This window comes from Ambystoma mexicanum, chromosome 2p, assembly GCF_040938575.1.
Source record: "Ambystoma mexicanum isolate Mex_15411 chromosome 2p, UKY_AmexF1_1, whole genome shotgun sequence".
Classification (NCBI taxonomy): domain Eukaryota; kingdom Metazoa; phylum Chordata; class Amphibia; order Caudata; family Ambystomatidae; genus Ambystoma; species Ambystoma mexicanum.
Window position 1 is genome coordinate 796,976,343 of NC_090923.1, and position 17,693 is coordinate 796,994,035.

The following is a 17,693-nucleotide window of genomic DNA, read 5'->3' on the forward strand; positions in this document are numbered from 1 at the left end:
GTGGGGTGTGTTAGAGTGCAGCGAGAGTGAGCAGGGGTACTGTATCACAGGCTGTGGATAAGTGAGCAGGGCACTGTATCCAGGGGTGTGGATAAGTGAGCAGGGCACTGTATCCCTTGGAGGGGATAAGTGAGCAGGGCACTGTATCCCTAGCTGTGGGTAAGTGAGCAGGGCACTCTATCCCTAGTTGTGTATTAGTGAGCAGGGCACTCTATCCCTGGTTGTGGATTAGTGAGCAGGGCACTGTATCCCTAGCTGTGGGTAAGTGAGCAGGGCACTGTATCCCTGGTTGTGGATAAGTGAGCAGGGCACTGTATCCCTGGTTGTGGATAAGTGAGCAGGGCACTGTATCCCTGTGTGTAGAAGGGTGCGCATGGTACCTTATCCCTGTGTAAAGGAACAGAGAGGGAGAGCCTCCTGGCCCAGCAAGAGAGGAATAAGTAATAGAAAGAAGTGCCCCAGTGAAGGGGTGGAACTTTAAGAGACTTGGCAAAGGGAGGAAAGCTCTAAATTCCGAGAGTGGCATAGAGGCCTTGTGTTGCCCAGAAGAAGTGATAAAGACTGAATGCCAGAGAAACCTAAAACAGGAGACCTTCCTGCCTGAAATTTCCTGAATGGCTTTTTGTTTGCTGTAATCCTGAGCTCGAGGACGTCTCCCAAGAATCTTTGTTACAGCCATCTTGAACCCAATTCCATCCAATAGTTTTATGGTTTGCTTCTATTTAATACAGCCCTATAAACATATTCTGTTATCAGTGGTTGCAGTATACCTCTGCCCAGACTGGAGATTGGTTGGGTGCTGAACTGGGCTTGTCGTTATTGTGTGAGATATATTGCAGTGTGTATGCTGCAGTCATCCTGAACATCTGCTAGAATCGTGCAGAAGTGCAAAGTGCTCAGTTTGTGGCTGATGTGGTCAACTAAGCATATGCATCCTGATGCTCTGGCTTTGCCAGGCCAAGATATTGGTGCGGCTTATCTTGTCAGGGTGCTGGTGCAAGATGATGAGGTGAAATGTGTGCGCCTCGTCTGATTGGTGCAATGCGTCCTGTTGGTCTTGCTGTTTGTTCTGAGTGACAGAGGTGAGGTCATATAGTGACCCTGCCATATCTTACATTAGTGGTACACTTTGAGGTTGTTATGCTGTGTATTCTTCAGAAATTGGTGTAGTCTACTGTGGTACATATGTTGCAACATTGTAGTGTGGACTTTCTGTCTGATTTAGGAGATTGCAATAGAGTGTGAGAGTTCACCTGACCTGTGGTTGTACATCTGTTGGGAGATTGTTTTTCTGGGTGTTCGGAAGAACTTGTTCTATACACTTTGAAGACTGGGAACACTTTAAGGTGGTTTTACCTTTTGCTTATCTGAAAGATTGTGCCGGGTTGGGTTGCATATGTTCGTGCTGTGTGAAGTATGGTTAGATGCTGCCATTTATTTACTTGGACTTACGTCTTGCTGCCCTACAAAGTCATTGCTGCTCGTGAATTCACTACGTCATACTGACTAACCACCAGGTTTTAATTGCCTTGATAAGCAATGAGAAATAATACAACCACCCATCTACCACTACCAACCCCCAGTGGCTCTACACTGCAGAGATCACAGATTGCCTGGATGGGGGGGGGAGAACCAGTGGTACGATGGATGGTTCAGCAGGGGTGGGGGGGATGGGCCTGCAATCTTATTTGGCTCTTATTTTAACGAGGTGTGACTAGACAAAGGGCCTGATCACGACTTGGCTGTTACCGCCGGCGGTACCACCGCCGGCGGTAATAGCCCTACCGCCAAACTTCCCGGCGCTAATAGCGCCCGATCACGAGTTCGGCAGTAAAGTAATTCCCCATTCCCCATTGAGCCCATTCGGGAATGCCCCATTCCCCATTGGGCTCAATGGGGAATTTTCGCGCTCTTACCGCCAGCAGATTTCCCGCCGGCAGTAATAGCGTGAATTTTCGGCGGATTTCCCCCCAGCTCAGAGCTGGGGCGAAATCCGCCGAAGTCCTGATTTGGCGGACCCTTAAATCGGGCGGTAATAGCGCTACCACCGGATTTAGGGGTTACCGCCAAAGTCGTGATCAGGCCCAAAGCCTGGAATCATGAATACATGGCACTAGATTCATCCTGACAGAGATCATAGATAGGGATCTTTGATCCAACTGTGCATACAAATTAAACAAGATACTATTTGACACACATGCTCTTTTTAGAACAGGTTTAGTGGTGTTATCATTGAGTCATTAGTAATGCACACAATAAAAAAAACTTAGTTTAAACATACTGTGACTGGCTTTAAAGTAGTAATGCACAGACCTCTAATAGATGTCACTAGGTAAAAATGACATTTTACTCCACGTATAATAAGGAAATCAATACGGCTCCGACAGTTGAAGCTTTAATATTTGTACTGTATCCTTTTCTCTTAATAAACAATTGTATTGATAAATACCAGTGATTAAGCTATACATGAATTCAATACTTTGGGAAAGCTCATACCCGTATCTTATCCATCTTATCCTCCACACTCTTTGCAGTTGCCTGTAATCACCTGGCTGTAGTCAGCCCAATTGACTAAAGTAAACTAGGGTGACATCAGAGCTGCCAGGTAGAGTGGGGTGTTCCTCGTGGCGTGCGGTCATCTGGCAACCCTGCGGCCTCATGAGATGTCGCCCCACTGGCCCATAGCTCCCTGCTGAGCCACCCCACTCAGGTTCATCACTTCTCTAGTTCTTGGCTGCTCTGGTCCAGCGCCCCTCTGGTACTTGGCTGCTGTGGTGAGTCTCCTTCTTCTGAGACTTCAAGTATTACTCAAATAGTTTGCAGCAAAATGTTCTTAAAGGCAATTTAATATTCTGCACCGATTTTTCATTGGTGGCTGAATCTATTTTTTTTGTCACAGTCCTAACCTGCTCTGATCCCAACTTTGTTCGCCAACTTGTGTGACCCTGGGCTATTTACTTTGTCATTCTTTCGGTCATTTTATCTGTTAATGTTTAGAGTGCTTCTAGTATTTCTAAATAGCAACAATGTATACTGAATTAAAAACTGGGTATGATAATAATTGTAAGTCAATTGCGGCCGAGTTAACGAAAGCTCAACAAAGTTAAAGCACTTATCTGAGAGAACACAAATCATCCGCGTTGGTTGAAAAGTGGAACTACACATTCAGTCTTTAAAGCCCACACCTCAACGTGCCATGTCCGATCCACATATCTGTGGATGAGTGGTGCAGATCGCATGCATCGCTTCAGACTCCTAAGGGTTCTTCTCAACACTTACACTGCAGTGGCAGAGCCTCAGCTACACACCTGTACAATACCACACGTCTCCACTGTTGACTACACTTCACTGACCTTCTGTTACCAAAAGTGATGGTTTAAATCCAGGGGTAAAGTCCTAAAAAAAAAAAAAATCATTAACATACGAAATCGGATGTGACATCACCACACATTAGCATATCAAGGTGAAACATTGCAAATGGCATTCAATTGGCTTTGCATAACCATACAAATTGCGCAGGACGAATGGCATTTGCCTTTCATAAACTCACACACATAAAAAACCAAGAGAGAATATTTTCATCTAATAGTGTTTTGAAAACGTTAAAAGGTGTATGTTTTAAACTCCAAGGATAAATGTTTTCCCTGGAACATACAGTCCTGAAATGTGACATTTGAGCTTTAGTTATTTGCTAATTTTCATCAGTTTATATGGTCAGGGTGACCAGATTTTCAAAACAAAAAACCAGGACGGCCAACAACATAAAAGAGGGACTACCCCATTGCAGCCCACCAATGACCGCCCCTCCCCCAACACGCCCCCACAACCACCCCCAACCATATTTACAGCACTTCTCCTTTCTATAAACTGTATATAATCTCATTTGTGCAGTTTTGTCTGTGAATCGTGGCATGTTAATTCAAAACGAGCGTGAGCTCTAATTGATATGACATGGCTTGCTGTACAATAATTTTCAAGCCAGTCTATGTGGTACAGTCAGTAAGTGTTCTGACTTGTACCTGCAAGGATGGGGGTTCGAGCCAAACCTCCAACTTCAAAATTCTGAAAGTGTTGTGAAAAATAATTACGGTTTTAATTACCGTAGCTCCCCAAACATGCAAACCGGTGATTTTCCCAGACTGTCCTGGGAAAACCCGAACATCTGGTCACCCTATATATGGTGCAGTGGTCAAGTGCCAGGCCTGTGAACCTGGCGACCATGGTTCGAGCCCTGAGGAAGGTGTACATTCACAAGTTTAAAAAAGACAGGACAGTTTTGCTAATTTTACACACAGCCTATAAAACACCCAGGTGGACAGCGTCCATCCGCTGAAAAAAGTGGGTGAACTTGGTCCACCCGCGTGTACCTTTGACTTGAGCCCTGGCTTAAATCACAATGCATTGCACAGAAATAATTCTACCACACATGCTCTCTGCCCTTACAGCTCGTGTTCCTGGCAGGTGTTTCTGCCCTATACATAATTGGCATTTTAATTTGCCCCTCTACAATTGTCCATAGTACATCAGACAATGATCTGCTTTAAACATCCACCATTGGAACCAACTACACCTCTCCTTGTGCAGGGTCATCTGACATTCTAAAAGGTTCTGGAAGCCTACTGGACATCATAACCCCTCTTGAACAATCTTTACTGAAGACTAGGGCCAGTGCAGGAGTCCACTGTGGTGGTGACAGAGCTGTAAACACATTGGTAACATAGCTGTCTCTCTCCTTGCAGTGCCTGAAATGGAGTCTGCGGGTTGCCATGACAACGACGGCATCAATGCGCTCTGCACTCAGATCAATTCCTCCTTCACCAGGCCCTCGGATGACCCTTTCGCCACAGCTGCCACCTCCAACGGAACCATGACACCCACCATGAGCTCTCCGGCCGCCCAAGGTAAGCAGTGCCTTTTTCTAATGGCTGGCTCATGTTCCAGACAGTAGCCCACGAAGCGGAATGGTACAGCATCCCCACAGTAAGGTTGGAAGGACTGGACTAGCCAAAACATAAGATGGAAATTCACACCTACAGTTTAACTCACAATAGTAAGTAGTGAAGAAATGTGTTGTTTTTCTAAAACTTTTACATTGGAGACTCCCAAGCAGATCTGCTTTAACACATTGAAGCAGTCACCAGTTAAAGCTTAGAATAGCAACAGACTTTAATTTATTACATTTGTAAAGCGCCTAAACGCAAAAGCATCAGGGCGCTGTTAATGAAACCAGTTGTACACATAAACATAAGAGCACGGAGGTGCAAAGTAGATAACTCTCCCCGTACGTACAATCATTTCCATAGGTATGCTCGACTATACAGCAATGTCGTTTAGGCAAAGGGCCACGTTTTTAAGGCCTTACTGCAGGGCCAGTAAGGGGGATGAGCATTACGGTGGTGCATTGCCAGTGTGGGGAAGCTGGAGCCGCCTTCTACCCTGACTTTTTTGCAGGTTGGAGGAACAAGGCAGTGGGCATGAATAGCTCTAACCATTCTGGTGGACTTTGTTTTCACAATTCTTTGAGACTGGTATTCCGAGGCAACGTTAGCAAGACATTTATGAATGATGGAGAGTGTTTTATAGATATCTCTTTCCTGTATTGGGAGCCAATGCGCCTCCTTTCTTGCTGTTGAGATGTGATCTTTTTCGGGATGTTGAATGCTGCACCTAGGGTACTGTTTTGGATTACCTGCAGTTTGCTAATATTCTGTTTTGAAACCCCTTCAAAGAAGACGTTGCAGCATTCAAGTCTCGCTCCTATGATTGCTCTTGAGATAGTGAGGGAGCTGGTAGGAGTAAGGAAAGGCAAGCTAATCTGTTCGAAAACTGAATTTACAAAGTGAGCCCCGTTATCTGATCTCATTACTTCGCACACCCCCAATCTAGGGAACACCTCCCTCACTAGGTATTTGGCAGCACAGGTAGCGTCGGGGTGTGTACGGGGACCTGCTTCTAGCCATCTAGAGAATGGACACACCATCACAATTAATTACCTGTACCTGTTGCACACTTGAATCATGCCGACGTAGTCGATATGCAAGTGCTGGAATGGTCCATTTGGTCTGGGGATGATCCCTCTCACTACTTTTAATGTGTGCCCAGCGGTGAATTGCTGGCAGATTATGCAGTTCACCATAAAAAATGCAACATGTTATGTTAAATTCGGTGTGACCCAGTCTTCTGCGAGCGTTGCAGCAAGATTTTCTTTTGTCATATGGATGGGGTAGTGTAGTTAATCTAACGTAACCTTTAGAAGGGCGACAGGCATTACTGGCTTACTAGTGCTGTCTTGCCTCCACAACCCGTCAGAGGGGTTTAAAGAACACCCTCGACACTTCCACACATTTTTCTCCTCCTGAGGTGCCTCCCCCTGGAGCTCCATTAGCTGAGTCTGCCCCATACTGCTATAAGCTTCTGGTGTGGCTCGCGCTAACATCATCCTCTCATTGGAACGTGCCACCTCCATGTCCATGATTGTTTCAGTTTTGGATGCCATGCGCTTGGCTTCCGTGTCTGCTTCCTGATTTCCGCGTGACACGAAATCTGTCCCCTTGGTGTGGGCGGCGCATTTCGCGACCGCTATGCCCACTGGGAGCTGTAGTGCTTTTATCGGTCTGTCCAATAAGGCTGCATGTTGCACTGGCGTGCCGTCTGCTCGGAGGTACCCCCCCCTTTTTCAGCGCACTATACCTGCATGTACTGTGGACGTCGCATAGGCTGAGTCACTGTACACAGTTACTTCCTGGTCTGCATGATTCTCAATGGCGAGTATCAGTGCCAGAAGTTCTGCAGCTTGTGCAGAATAGTGAGAGGGTATTTGCGCACTGATGAGTACTCAAAACTCTCCGTTCGCTAGGTGTTTTATCACGGCCACGCCTGTATACCTTTGTCCATCTTCTTGGTCGATTCTAGAAGAACCGTCAATAAAGACGATGTCTCCACTTGCCAGGGCATTTTCCCTTACCCTGGGGAGCTCATCATAGAATTCCTCATAGTTCGCATAGTCGTCTATAGGTTCTCCCTCTGTGACTGGCTCAGCTATGAATGTAGCAGGATTCACAGTTTTACATCGAACTATTTTGATCGATGGGTTAGAGATAACCACCTCATAGGCGGATGCTCTCTGAGATGTCAGTGTGCCCTTTGGCTTCTCTAGTATGGCGAACAGCGAATGTTCAACATATAATGTCATGGAGTACCCCATCACAATGGATGCCGCTTTTTCGATAGCGAATGCGGCAGCAGCTAGATTTTGTTTGCACAGGAAGTGGCCCTTCATAACTGGGTCCAGACTCCCGCTGTAATATTCTAGGGGCTTGTACCCCAGCGAGGTTCGCTGCGTGAGCACTGCCATCATAAAATTACCATCAGAGTGTGAGAACGAATTGCCCCCTTGAGTTCTGCAAACCCTTTCTCCATTGCCTCAGTCCATTCAATTTCTCCTTTTGTTGCCTGGGCTTTCTTTAAAGCCTGAAGCAAGGGCTTGGTATACGAGCTGTAGTCAAAGACCCATGCTCTGACATAATTGCACAGGCCTAAGAAGCTCTGCATTTGTTTTAACGTGCGCGGCTTGGCTGTGTTCATGATGGCTTCAGCCCTTTCTGGGGTTACCTTCTTCCCCTCATGAGAGATCAGTTGCCCTATGTGCAACACCTCCTGTTGACAGTACTGCAACTTTTCCTTATCCACTTTGTATCCCTTTTCAGCCAGTATAGTCAACAGCTGGAGAGTCACGCCTGCATTGCTCTTCAGTGGTGCTGCAGATCAGAATGTCATCTACGTACTGCAAAACACTGTCCACTGCAATATTGCCTAGGTCCATTTGCAGGACTCTGTTGAAAATAGACAGGGACTCACAATACCCCTATGGCAACCTCGTACTTTTCAGGCGCATTTGTCTGAAGGTAAAAGACGTCAGGTCCTGAGAGTCACGGTGCAGTGGAATTGAGAAAAATGCGTTTTTCAAAAAATCACCGTGAAGTATTTTGCCTCAGTGGGTATATTACACAGTATTGTGGATGGATTGGGGACTAGAGGGAACTCGGCTTCAACTATATCGTTTAATGCTCGTAAATCTTGGATTAAACACCAGGACCCTCCCTTTGATTTTTTGACAGTGTAAATCACCGTATTGCAAGGTGATTCTGACGTCACTAGGATGCCCTGCTCCATCATGGCAGAAATGGTCTTTGCGATCCCTTCTTCTGCCTCTCTGGACATGGGATTTAGTCGCGCCTGTGGTAAAATTGCTCCTGGTTTCAGTTTAATTTTCACTTCACCTGCCCCCTTCAGGAGGCCTACATCATAGGGCCCTGTAGTCCATACCGGTGCAGGCACTTGGGCCATGTCGTCGTCAAAGTTTTCTGGACGTAACAGCGCCAGCATCATTCTCTGTGGCACCTCCCGTCTGATCATTTTGACCCAAAATGTGAGACTTACGTCCACTCTTGTCTCCTCTAGGTCAGGGTGCTCTTCGAATAGATCATCATCGGTGACATCAGTCACACCATTGTCTGCCTTCGTCATCATATCCTTCGACCAGTACCACTTTCCCTCGCACTGCAGCAGATTGTATCATTAAGGGAAATACTTGCCCCCCCTCTTCGTGCATGGGTATTCTTGGTCTGAACAGAAACTCATCAGGGGTTCTCATAGTTTTTCCTGCGAAGCCTGGCAGTCCCGCCATAAGCACCCGCACGCCATATGCAAAGACTTCTGGCTCTAACGGTACAGCTCTCATGGCTATACATCCTGGGTATGCTCTGATCATTTCGCACACATTTGAATAATGCATTCCTGGAGTGGAGCACACTATACCATTCTCGGTAAACAAGATGGTCATGTTTAATTTAGTCATCAGGTCTCGGCCCAGAATATTTACTGGGGTCTGATGTGAATACAATAGGGGTTCATTCATTTTGCGCTCTCCCACTGAGATTGGGAGTGCGTCTGTAAAGGGAACTCTACTATGAGCCCCAGTGAAGCTCTGAGTATCTATAGCCTCGCCGGACAAGGAAAACTTGCCTTCTCGTATGCATGAGCGCGTTGCACCCGTGTCAACTAAAAAGGAATATTCTTTCCCTCCTATGGTGACATTCACCCTTGATACCCTATTAGGGTCTGGTGTCACTGATAGGATAGAGCACATCAGAGTCCCCCGTGAGCTGTCCCATTTCATATATAAGTTTGGCCCACTTTATACTTATTGATTTCCCCCAGCCCCAGGGTTAACTCCCCCTCCGGAGCTAGTGCCCTGTGACATTTGCGGTGGGGCCTGCTGGGGTTGTCCCTGAGGCAAGTTCCCATGTTCGGTGGTTGAACCACTTGCTGTATACCTTGCTGCACGCCTGACACCTGCGGCTGCACTCTGTAATTTTGTGCACCGCCTTGTTGCGGGACGGCAGGCTGATTCACCATGCCTGCCCCCATCCCTTGGCTGTTTTGCCACATGCCTTGGCTTCTGCACATGCGTGCCACATGTCCTGTCATCCCACACAGCCAACATGCTGGCGGTGGTCGGGCCATCTGTCCATCTGGCATAGCTGGACCGCCCATCTGCGCATTCTGAAAGCCATTTTGATTATTCTGAAAGCCTCCCGGTTACCTCGAAACCCTCCTTGATTACTCTGCCATCCTCTTCCTCCAAAACCCCTTCCTCTTGGGTAAAATCCTGCATTGCCCTGATTTTTCTGTGATGGGTTGGTCGCTTGTTGTGCGCTTGGTTTTTCTGGGCTGGTGAGCATGGCTCCCTCGAGAGCATACTTTGAGAGCTTCTTTTGCACCAGCTTCGCCTCCTCGCCCTTACGAGTTGCCTCCTTTTTTCAGATTCTTTTCTTGCAACAATCTACAGTAGTGTGCAATTGTCAACTGTATTTCGGCCCATGGTTTTGCTTCTACTCCTACCAATTTTTTTAGCTGCTTCTGCACCGGTTCAGGCAACCCTTGGCATAATATGTGGTAGAATACAGGGATAGATTTCGTCCAAGACTCATGAATTTCAAGCACCCACGCGTCCTGAAAACTCTGGATATAAATCAACGGGCCCTCTGACTCTTTTCATTTTTCGAGTCATTATAGCCCCCATATCAGAAATGTCTGGATATAGCGTTCGCAGCACTTTCCACACTGCTGCCCTACAGTTATTAAACATCGCTCCATCATGTGAGGTGTTATTTAGGGTTACCCTAGGATAGTCTGCCCGTTTCCATACATCTGCTCTTTCACCAAGTAAGGCAATTAGGAGGCTTTTAATGTCCCCTATAGCTAAGGTGACACACCCCGTCATTTTCTCTAACTTGTGTATCTACTTTCCGGCTCCCGATGTCAGCACTGGAAGCTTATTTTTAAGGTTCTCTCGGTCCATATGTGGCCATGGAATATACTGTGGTCTGGCTCCCCCCTTTTCTAGCAACGGGAATTGGAATGCACAGTCCTCCTTCTCTTTCCCCATAGCTCTCTGGTCTGTCACCGTGGTGGCATTCCCGCCTTGTTGTCTACCTGGCAATGCCCTTAATCTGTCTGCATAGGCAGGTGCTGACGCCCCCCTCTGACCGTGGGGTGTTCCTTCATGGCGGCCGGACTGCGTGGCAGACTTCGGTGCCCTACTTGTGGACCCGCTAGCGTCTGACCATCGTACCCTTGGTCCCCTGGGAGCCATTTTTCGCACAGACTCCCTTCTTCATGTGCCACATCCTCCGTTTCCCCACCAGAGTCAGATTCTGAGTACTCCCAGTTAACACAACTCCTAGCATCATCTTCATTTTGGCCAATCTCCAGCCTGTCTAGGGACAGTCCCCTGCTCCCACTACTTAGGGTGACATCCTCAGTGTCATATAGCTGAGTGCTCTCTAAGTGCTCATCTTCCCTTCCCCCATTGGATATCTGCTCTAGCCCCATCTCGTCGTATATTTTAGCGATCGTTTCCCTGATGCTTCTGGTGTCGAAGTCATCTTCAATATTTGTCCCGCTTGTACCTGGTACCACGTCGCTTGCAGGAAAGAATTCTTCTATGTCTTCCCATTCTACTGTACGATTGGGTTTAATCACTTCCTGCTCCAAATATTCAAGATCCTGTGTCCTCTGTCTGTGCTTACATTCTACTTCCTTGTCTATTTCCTTTTGCTTCTTTGCTTCTTCCCTAGCCTTATCTACTTCCCTCATCCGTTCATTTCTACATTCTTTTGCGCTTCTACTTTCCTCATCTTCCCGCTTTTTTACTTTCCTTTCATGTACTCTCCTTTCTTCCTCCAACCTTAACATGTTCTGCCTGTACTTTTTATAGGCTGCGTACTGTGTGCGACTGAACGGTATTCCTTGCTCTTTGCGATATAGTTGTTCTCACCTTAGCCTATCTTTCTTTCTAGTCCTTTTATCTCTTTCTTCCATCCCTTTCTCTCTCCTTTGCGCCTCATCAGACTTCTCCCTTGGCCTCAAATCATCACTTCCTTTTCCATCTAACTTCAGTAATATTTGACCTCCCATACATTCATCTTTCGCGATTGCTATCTCATCACCTCTACCTTCATTTCCTTTGTTTATTTCCCTCTTTCTCCTTATCTGGAGGTGCACAACTCCGTGCCCAATCTTTCCCTTTATCTTCGCATCTCTCTTTGTCCCTTGAGACTGCGGATTGGATATTGTTTTCCTGTTCTTTTCGCTTATTATCGTCACTACTGTACGTAGGCGACTCATCTGCGGGGTTGCTATACCCCGTGGCTGCTTTAAGTTCTCTTAGTGGGTAAAGACCCTCTGACTTGCTTCCTTCAATGACTGGCTCGGGCGGGGCAGGTGGCGCGGTAGGCATCTCACTCCCCTCTGTACATACATTTAGTATCCAGTCTGTGGGTTGTTCTTCCACCTTCGTTTCTTAATTTTCCACAACTCTAGAACAGCAAGACGTTTCTCTAACTTCTTTCCCGAATATGTGGCGTGTAGGAATGTAGTCCTGTGTTGTAAAACAGCCTTAGAGTTACCTGTTCTGGGGCCATGGCATAAACATCTTATTGGCGGTACCTTAACCCACTTCTGGCTGTATTTCTTTAGTTTGGGTGCATGCTTGGGCAGTTGCATGCACTAATGCGCAAGCGGGGTAACTTCCTCCATTTTTAATTTTGTCACTAACAGTATTTACACAGTGCTTTAACCCTCCAATGGTATGAGCGAGCACCGCATACACAAGCTCCAATCCAATCTTTTGCTGCCAAAATTTATACCAACAATTTACTCCAAACCCATCAAATCAAAGGCGATTCCCTCTTAGTTACAGAATCGCGTAAAGCCAAAATGCATTTCACTCAATCAATAGTTATTTCACATTTAACATAAAAAGGACATATATGACAGACATTTGACAGACCAGACGGACACCAGCTGGTCATACATATACCTGCCTTCTAATCAATATCCCGTCATGGAATGTGAACGAACCCCTTTAATGCCGACTTTAATCGTCACCATAGCCTAAATTGTCCCCCCACTGTGGGCTATGGGTTCACATTCCTTCTGACCACTTTTTAAAGCGCAGGAATAAGGCGAATCCTTATGTTTTTTTCCTCAGGTGCCCCCCTGGTAATCCTTACGTTTTATCCCGGGTGTCCCCCCCGGTATCCACTCTTTATTTCTTATGCTCGAGTCATTACCCCCTATGTATATATATACCGTCTCCTCTACTTCTAACTACTTTATTTTTTCTCCACCCTCGTTACCTTTCCCTTACTTACTCTAATGCCTACAAGAAATTTGCCAAAGTAACGAGTTTGTTGTTTCACTCACCGATCGCATCTTTTCCTCTCTGGAACTTCAGGATCGCCGCCCCTTCCTCTTCCCGCTTTTAAGGTTTTCGTCCAATCCGCTGCCCACTGCAGATTTTGAAGTTTTACTCTATCATTGTCCACGGGGAGCTTCTCAGTCTACTCAGCCGGAATGGCGAAAGGACTTGTGATCTTACCGAAGGCCTAGAGTTACTTCGTGCCGTCGGTCTAAAGGTGTCTTATAACTATATCAATCGATAATCCATAATCGATGGCCGAAACCATCCTCACGCTACCAAGTGTTCAGGAGGAGAGGAATTCACTGACGGGCCCATAGGTCAGCGCTCACCCTCCAGAACTTGTAAGACAAGATAGCTGCACCATATGAGGACTGGGGGTGCAGGATTCACTTACTCCAACACGACTCAATAATTTGGACTCAGTAAGTTGGCAAAGGGAAGTCCGTTTAATGACAATTACATCAAACAGGGAAACAAATGGAAATCAGCAGCATTGCGATCACCTGTCTCGTTCCGACTTCCTCGAACTTCAGTCCAACAGCAACTCTTATAGGCAAAAATCGTCATCACTGACGTCTAATTTCTATAAAAAATCATCATGCAATATAATTGGTTAGGAAAGGTAATTTAAGTATAGGTAGCATATCTGTATATGATAATAGGGCATGCGGATTGGATAACTCTTATCGGGTGGGCGTCTATGCCCATTCCTCTACATTATGCGTGATAGACGTCACTACAACTACGACGTCCTATCGGTTACAATATCTATAGGACTCCAGATAACTTGGTCCATTGTGATTGGGAAGGTTACACCCCTAGACATAAATGTCCACTTTTAATTAGCAGCATGCAGAATGGACACCCCTGTGCCTGGTGTCCCAAGTTTCACCCTGCCTCCCTTCTATCAATCAGTGTTTTAGGGCGATGTGTCAGTTAGTTGGCTAAGGATGCCCTCGAAACTGTAGTCTCTTATCGGGAAAAGTTATGGCATCCTCGGGTCCTGGATGACATCAGGCGATGGTACTTCTTCCAGCCTGGCTGGTCACGTGTTAGTTCACCATGAATCTGCTTCAGTTTCCAGCTTTTAGTGCATTTAATTCTGTGTCAGCCTTGCCATCTGCATGGGCCCCCCTTATCTTCACCTTCATGAGGCAGGCTGGTATGCTCTGAAGTTGGAGTCTTGTGAGCTGACGCTCTCCTCCCCTTCTCTGGTTGACCTTGATTTCCTAGGCATGAGCCGCTCTTTGTTGAGTTTCGATTCCGCTCCTTCTCTTGCCTTTGCCTGGGTTTCGAAACTTGGCCTGTCAGGCCTCTGGCCGCCTGGGTACATTTCTGCTTTTACAAAATGGAGTTGCACTTGTATAATGTGCCTTATTGAGGTAGATATGGTTGGCGCTTGCCGCTCTATCTTCTACTAAGCATTGCAAGCAGTATCGATTTCTTAGCATCTTGTGTTTCAAGCTTATTTACACACGTTTAACAGGACGGCTGCTTCCATTTTGTCTCGTAGCACTGTTTCCTCACTGTGTCTATTCCATTCATTTTCGTAGTTACTCACACTGGCGTGTTATCTTCGATAGCTGCTTTTACTCATTCACGGGTCTGTTCAGGCCCTTGTGTCATTTCCACTGGTCTTCCGTTAAGGCTTTTGGGGTCTCTTCGTGGACCATGTGTAGGTACTCCTCATTTCTTATCAGCGGCTGGTATGGCTGTCTAATAGGGTACCGTGCTGCCCAGGGTTGTCTGGTTATGGGTGCTTCAAACGGTATAGATCTTCTGATGTATACTGGGCAGAGTCCCAGTGCAGCTCTTTGTAGGTTCGGTTGCTCTTCATACGTCGCAAATCTTGGCGAGTGCGCTCCTGGTACCTCGAAATGAGGGGAATGGGTGAATGCCATGTCTGGGACCTCCTCTACAATCTGATATCTGTCAATAGCGCTGAATGCCCCTCTGGGGGTGAAGGTGTCCTCTTCAAATACACTGGTTAAAGTGTTTCTGCCTCTTGATGAGGCAAAAACAAATGGCCATCAAGCAGCACTTATTGCAGTCTTGAAAAGATATTAATGGCTACACGTTGCCTGGTTCAAACTTAGCACTCCGATGCTCACAACCTGAGATTTTTTGATAATGAAAGTAGGCTGTTTGGCAAATGAGCTCTTGAGAAGAAATTCTTGACATGCCCAGACCCATTGATCTGTAACAGTAACATTTAAAACGAGTCCCTCATTAGTGGGTTTTTTCCTGCCGCATTGGGTCTGCTTGAATAGCTCTTCAAGCCACCTACAAGCTTCAGTCACCCCAGCTCATATTTCCACCTGCAGGGACACAAATCAAAATGCTTCACGTGCCAACAGAAGCACACGCAATTACAGAAACAAACTCCCACGGCATAATGGAAATGGCGTTGGGCAATGGGAAACACAGAAAAGCGAATGATAGTCATCGTGACCAGTTTGGTTGCAACGGTAAAGCCAGTAGCATCCAGCCCATTTACAGATCGTGGCGCTATAAGAAATGCACAAGTGTACAACCCAGGGCACCCCACTGGCGCTATCCCAGAATTGCTGCATGTTAAACGTTGAAAATCCATCTAGAATAAAGGCAAAAGTGCTCCAAAAAATCACTCCTCCCAAAAGATGTGAACAGCATCCAGGGCAGAACAACAGTGCAACTGCTAAGAAAGCCCTTTGAAACATGTACCACAGAGGAAACAAGTTACATCACCACATAATATACTTAGGAGTGAGGGAATCACACCCCAATATCATACCATATCCCCAAGATAATGGCTGTTTGCATAACATAGAAAAGGAAATGCCAAATAAGTATTCCTCGCCGGCATAGCAGCAACAGTCCAGCAAGCGGAGCAGCCTGCAGCCTAAACAACCGCAAGTGCATCCAATCCCCTGCACATGACTACCAAAGGCCCCCCAAAATGTGGAAGCACCCGACAATTCATCATGCTGCGATAGTGCTGAGCCGCCATGTGCAGTAGCTCAATATGCAGTATGCGCATGCAGCAGAAACCGCATGAGAGTATGGTATGCCCCACCGAGAAGAAGCGGGAGGCAGCCCGATAGCCCCAGGCATACACTTGCACTCCGTGCGCTCCCTGACTGATGAAACTGGGCAGTACCATAGGCCCGTTGGAGTACATAAGGGCCGTGCCGGGTACTAGCAGCTGATCAAACTGGCGGATGGTACCATAGGTTACCCGAGGTAAACACCTGATGGTCTGGCCCTGCGAAACTGAACCCTTTTCCTTTTGGGGGTTATATAATGCGACGTGGCCAAACAGACCTGCCTTATCGATAAGTCAGTCTCCAGCACATCATGAACCCATTACCCCACCAATCACGTCACCTGGCCTGACAATTCACTCCCACTCCTCTGGTGGGTGACCATGAACCTGTTGCCATAAAGGGGCACAGCTCACACTGTAAGCGCTGCATGACACGCGGACAAGCAGTCAATCCAATGTCTTTTCAGTTACCATTTCCTATACAGGGGACACAAACTGCCTACTGCTGTTCTGCCCAGTGGCCACCACCCATGACTCCCAGAGTGACAGAAGAGTATGCCTGCAGGTCATGCCATTCGGGGTCCATTTGTATGTCCAGCCACTGGGACGTGAGGCCCTGCAGGTTATGTGGGAAGTTCCTCAACAAGATGAGGGCAGTTCCTTGACATCATGTAGTTCAAGGTTGCCACATTTACCATCAGTTTGTTGATGTACTGTCTCCCCATGCTCTCATGATACCATGCACAGTAATTCATGGGTAAACCTTGAGGAGTAAGCATGATCTTTCTCACGGATGATTAGTGAGGCAAAAACACCCAGCACTGATGTTACAACTGTGGTCTACATGGGAAGCATGGAGCCCGTCCCCTTCTATGCAGGGGTAGGTTCTAGGTGGGAGCGCTCTTAAATGTGTCCTTGTGGAGCATGTTTTCTGACTGGTCAGCATGGGGCATTGTGCCTTTGTGGACGGGTGGTTCCACTCCCCAGGCTTTGTACATGTGCCACAGCATAGAAATGCCACTTTCACATATGCTGCAAGCATGCAATGCAATGACTATACATTCCATGGAGCACAGGATCTACCATCACGTCCCAAGGTCCACTGGATCTCATATGGTTCAGGCTTCCCTTGCAGCGTGGGTACAGGACTGCTCAAGTGTACTCCGCCATGGGTTGTACCGACCCTTCATTCGACAGATACTCTGACGCTACACCGATGGTCCTTGTAATGTAGTCTGGCCCTGTCCTGCTGGCCATGGATGCATGCTGCTGAGTGTTATGATTGGCAGCTGAGGAGAATGTTGGCAGAGGGCTGTATTTGAGTGTTCCATGTTGTCTGTTGGGTGCCTCAGCTGGGGCAGTGAGGATGGCCGGTGGGTGTACTGTGTGATCTATGTCTTGTACCATACCTGAAAGTAACTGGATGTGTACACTTGTAAATAGGTACAATAAAGACTCCTGGAATTCCAGCAGAGGCTCCACAGCTGGTCTGTCTATGAAGCATCTCCTTTATTACAACATTTGTCCTGCCAGCTATATGTCGGCCTGAGGCCACTTTCCCACAATCGCTACATTTGCCCCATTACATACTTGATGCCCTGCTACACCTGATGCCCTACATCACTGAATGTCATTTGACTTCGACAGACTTTCCACACAGGAACCCGTAATGAGTTCCTAAGTGTTTTATATTGCGAGTGAACGAAAGAGCGACAGAGATGTCAAACCTTTCCCTAATCACCACAGTAATGCCAGGAGATTGGGAGAAGCGCATTGAGCGCTTTTTCTGTGACATCACAGTATGGATCTACTGGGACGCCTATCGCAAGGTGCAACATTCCAGCGGGCATCTGAGATGTGCTGGAGTGTTCCGGCCTTGACATCACAGCAGAAATCTTG

The 17,693-nt window shown here is 47.0% G+C and overlaps 1 protein-coding gene across 3 annotated transcripts in view; it reads left to right on the plus strand.

Annotated features, from left to right (window-relative positions):
* The window catches only part of NUMBL (NUMB like endocytic adaptor protein), a 300,123-nt gene that overhangs the window by 270,686 nt on the left and 11,744 nt on the right, over positions 1-17,693 (plus strand). For all 3 annotated transcript variants that reach the window (XM_069644461.1, XM_069644463.1, XM_069644462.1), the window contains one exon: positions 4,740-4,901. In XM_069644461.1, coding sequence (XP_069500562.1) covers positions 4,740-4,901 — 162 coding nt within the window. The remainder of the gene's footprint in view (positions 1-4,739; positions 4,902-17,693) is intronic.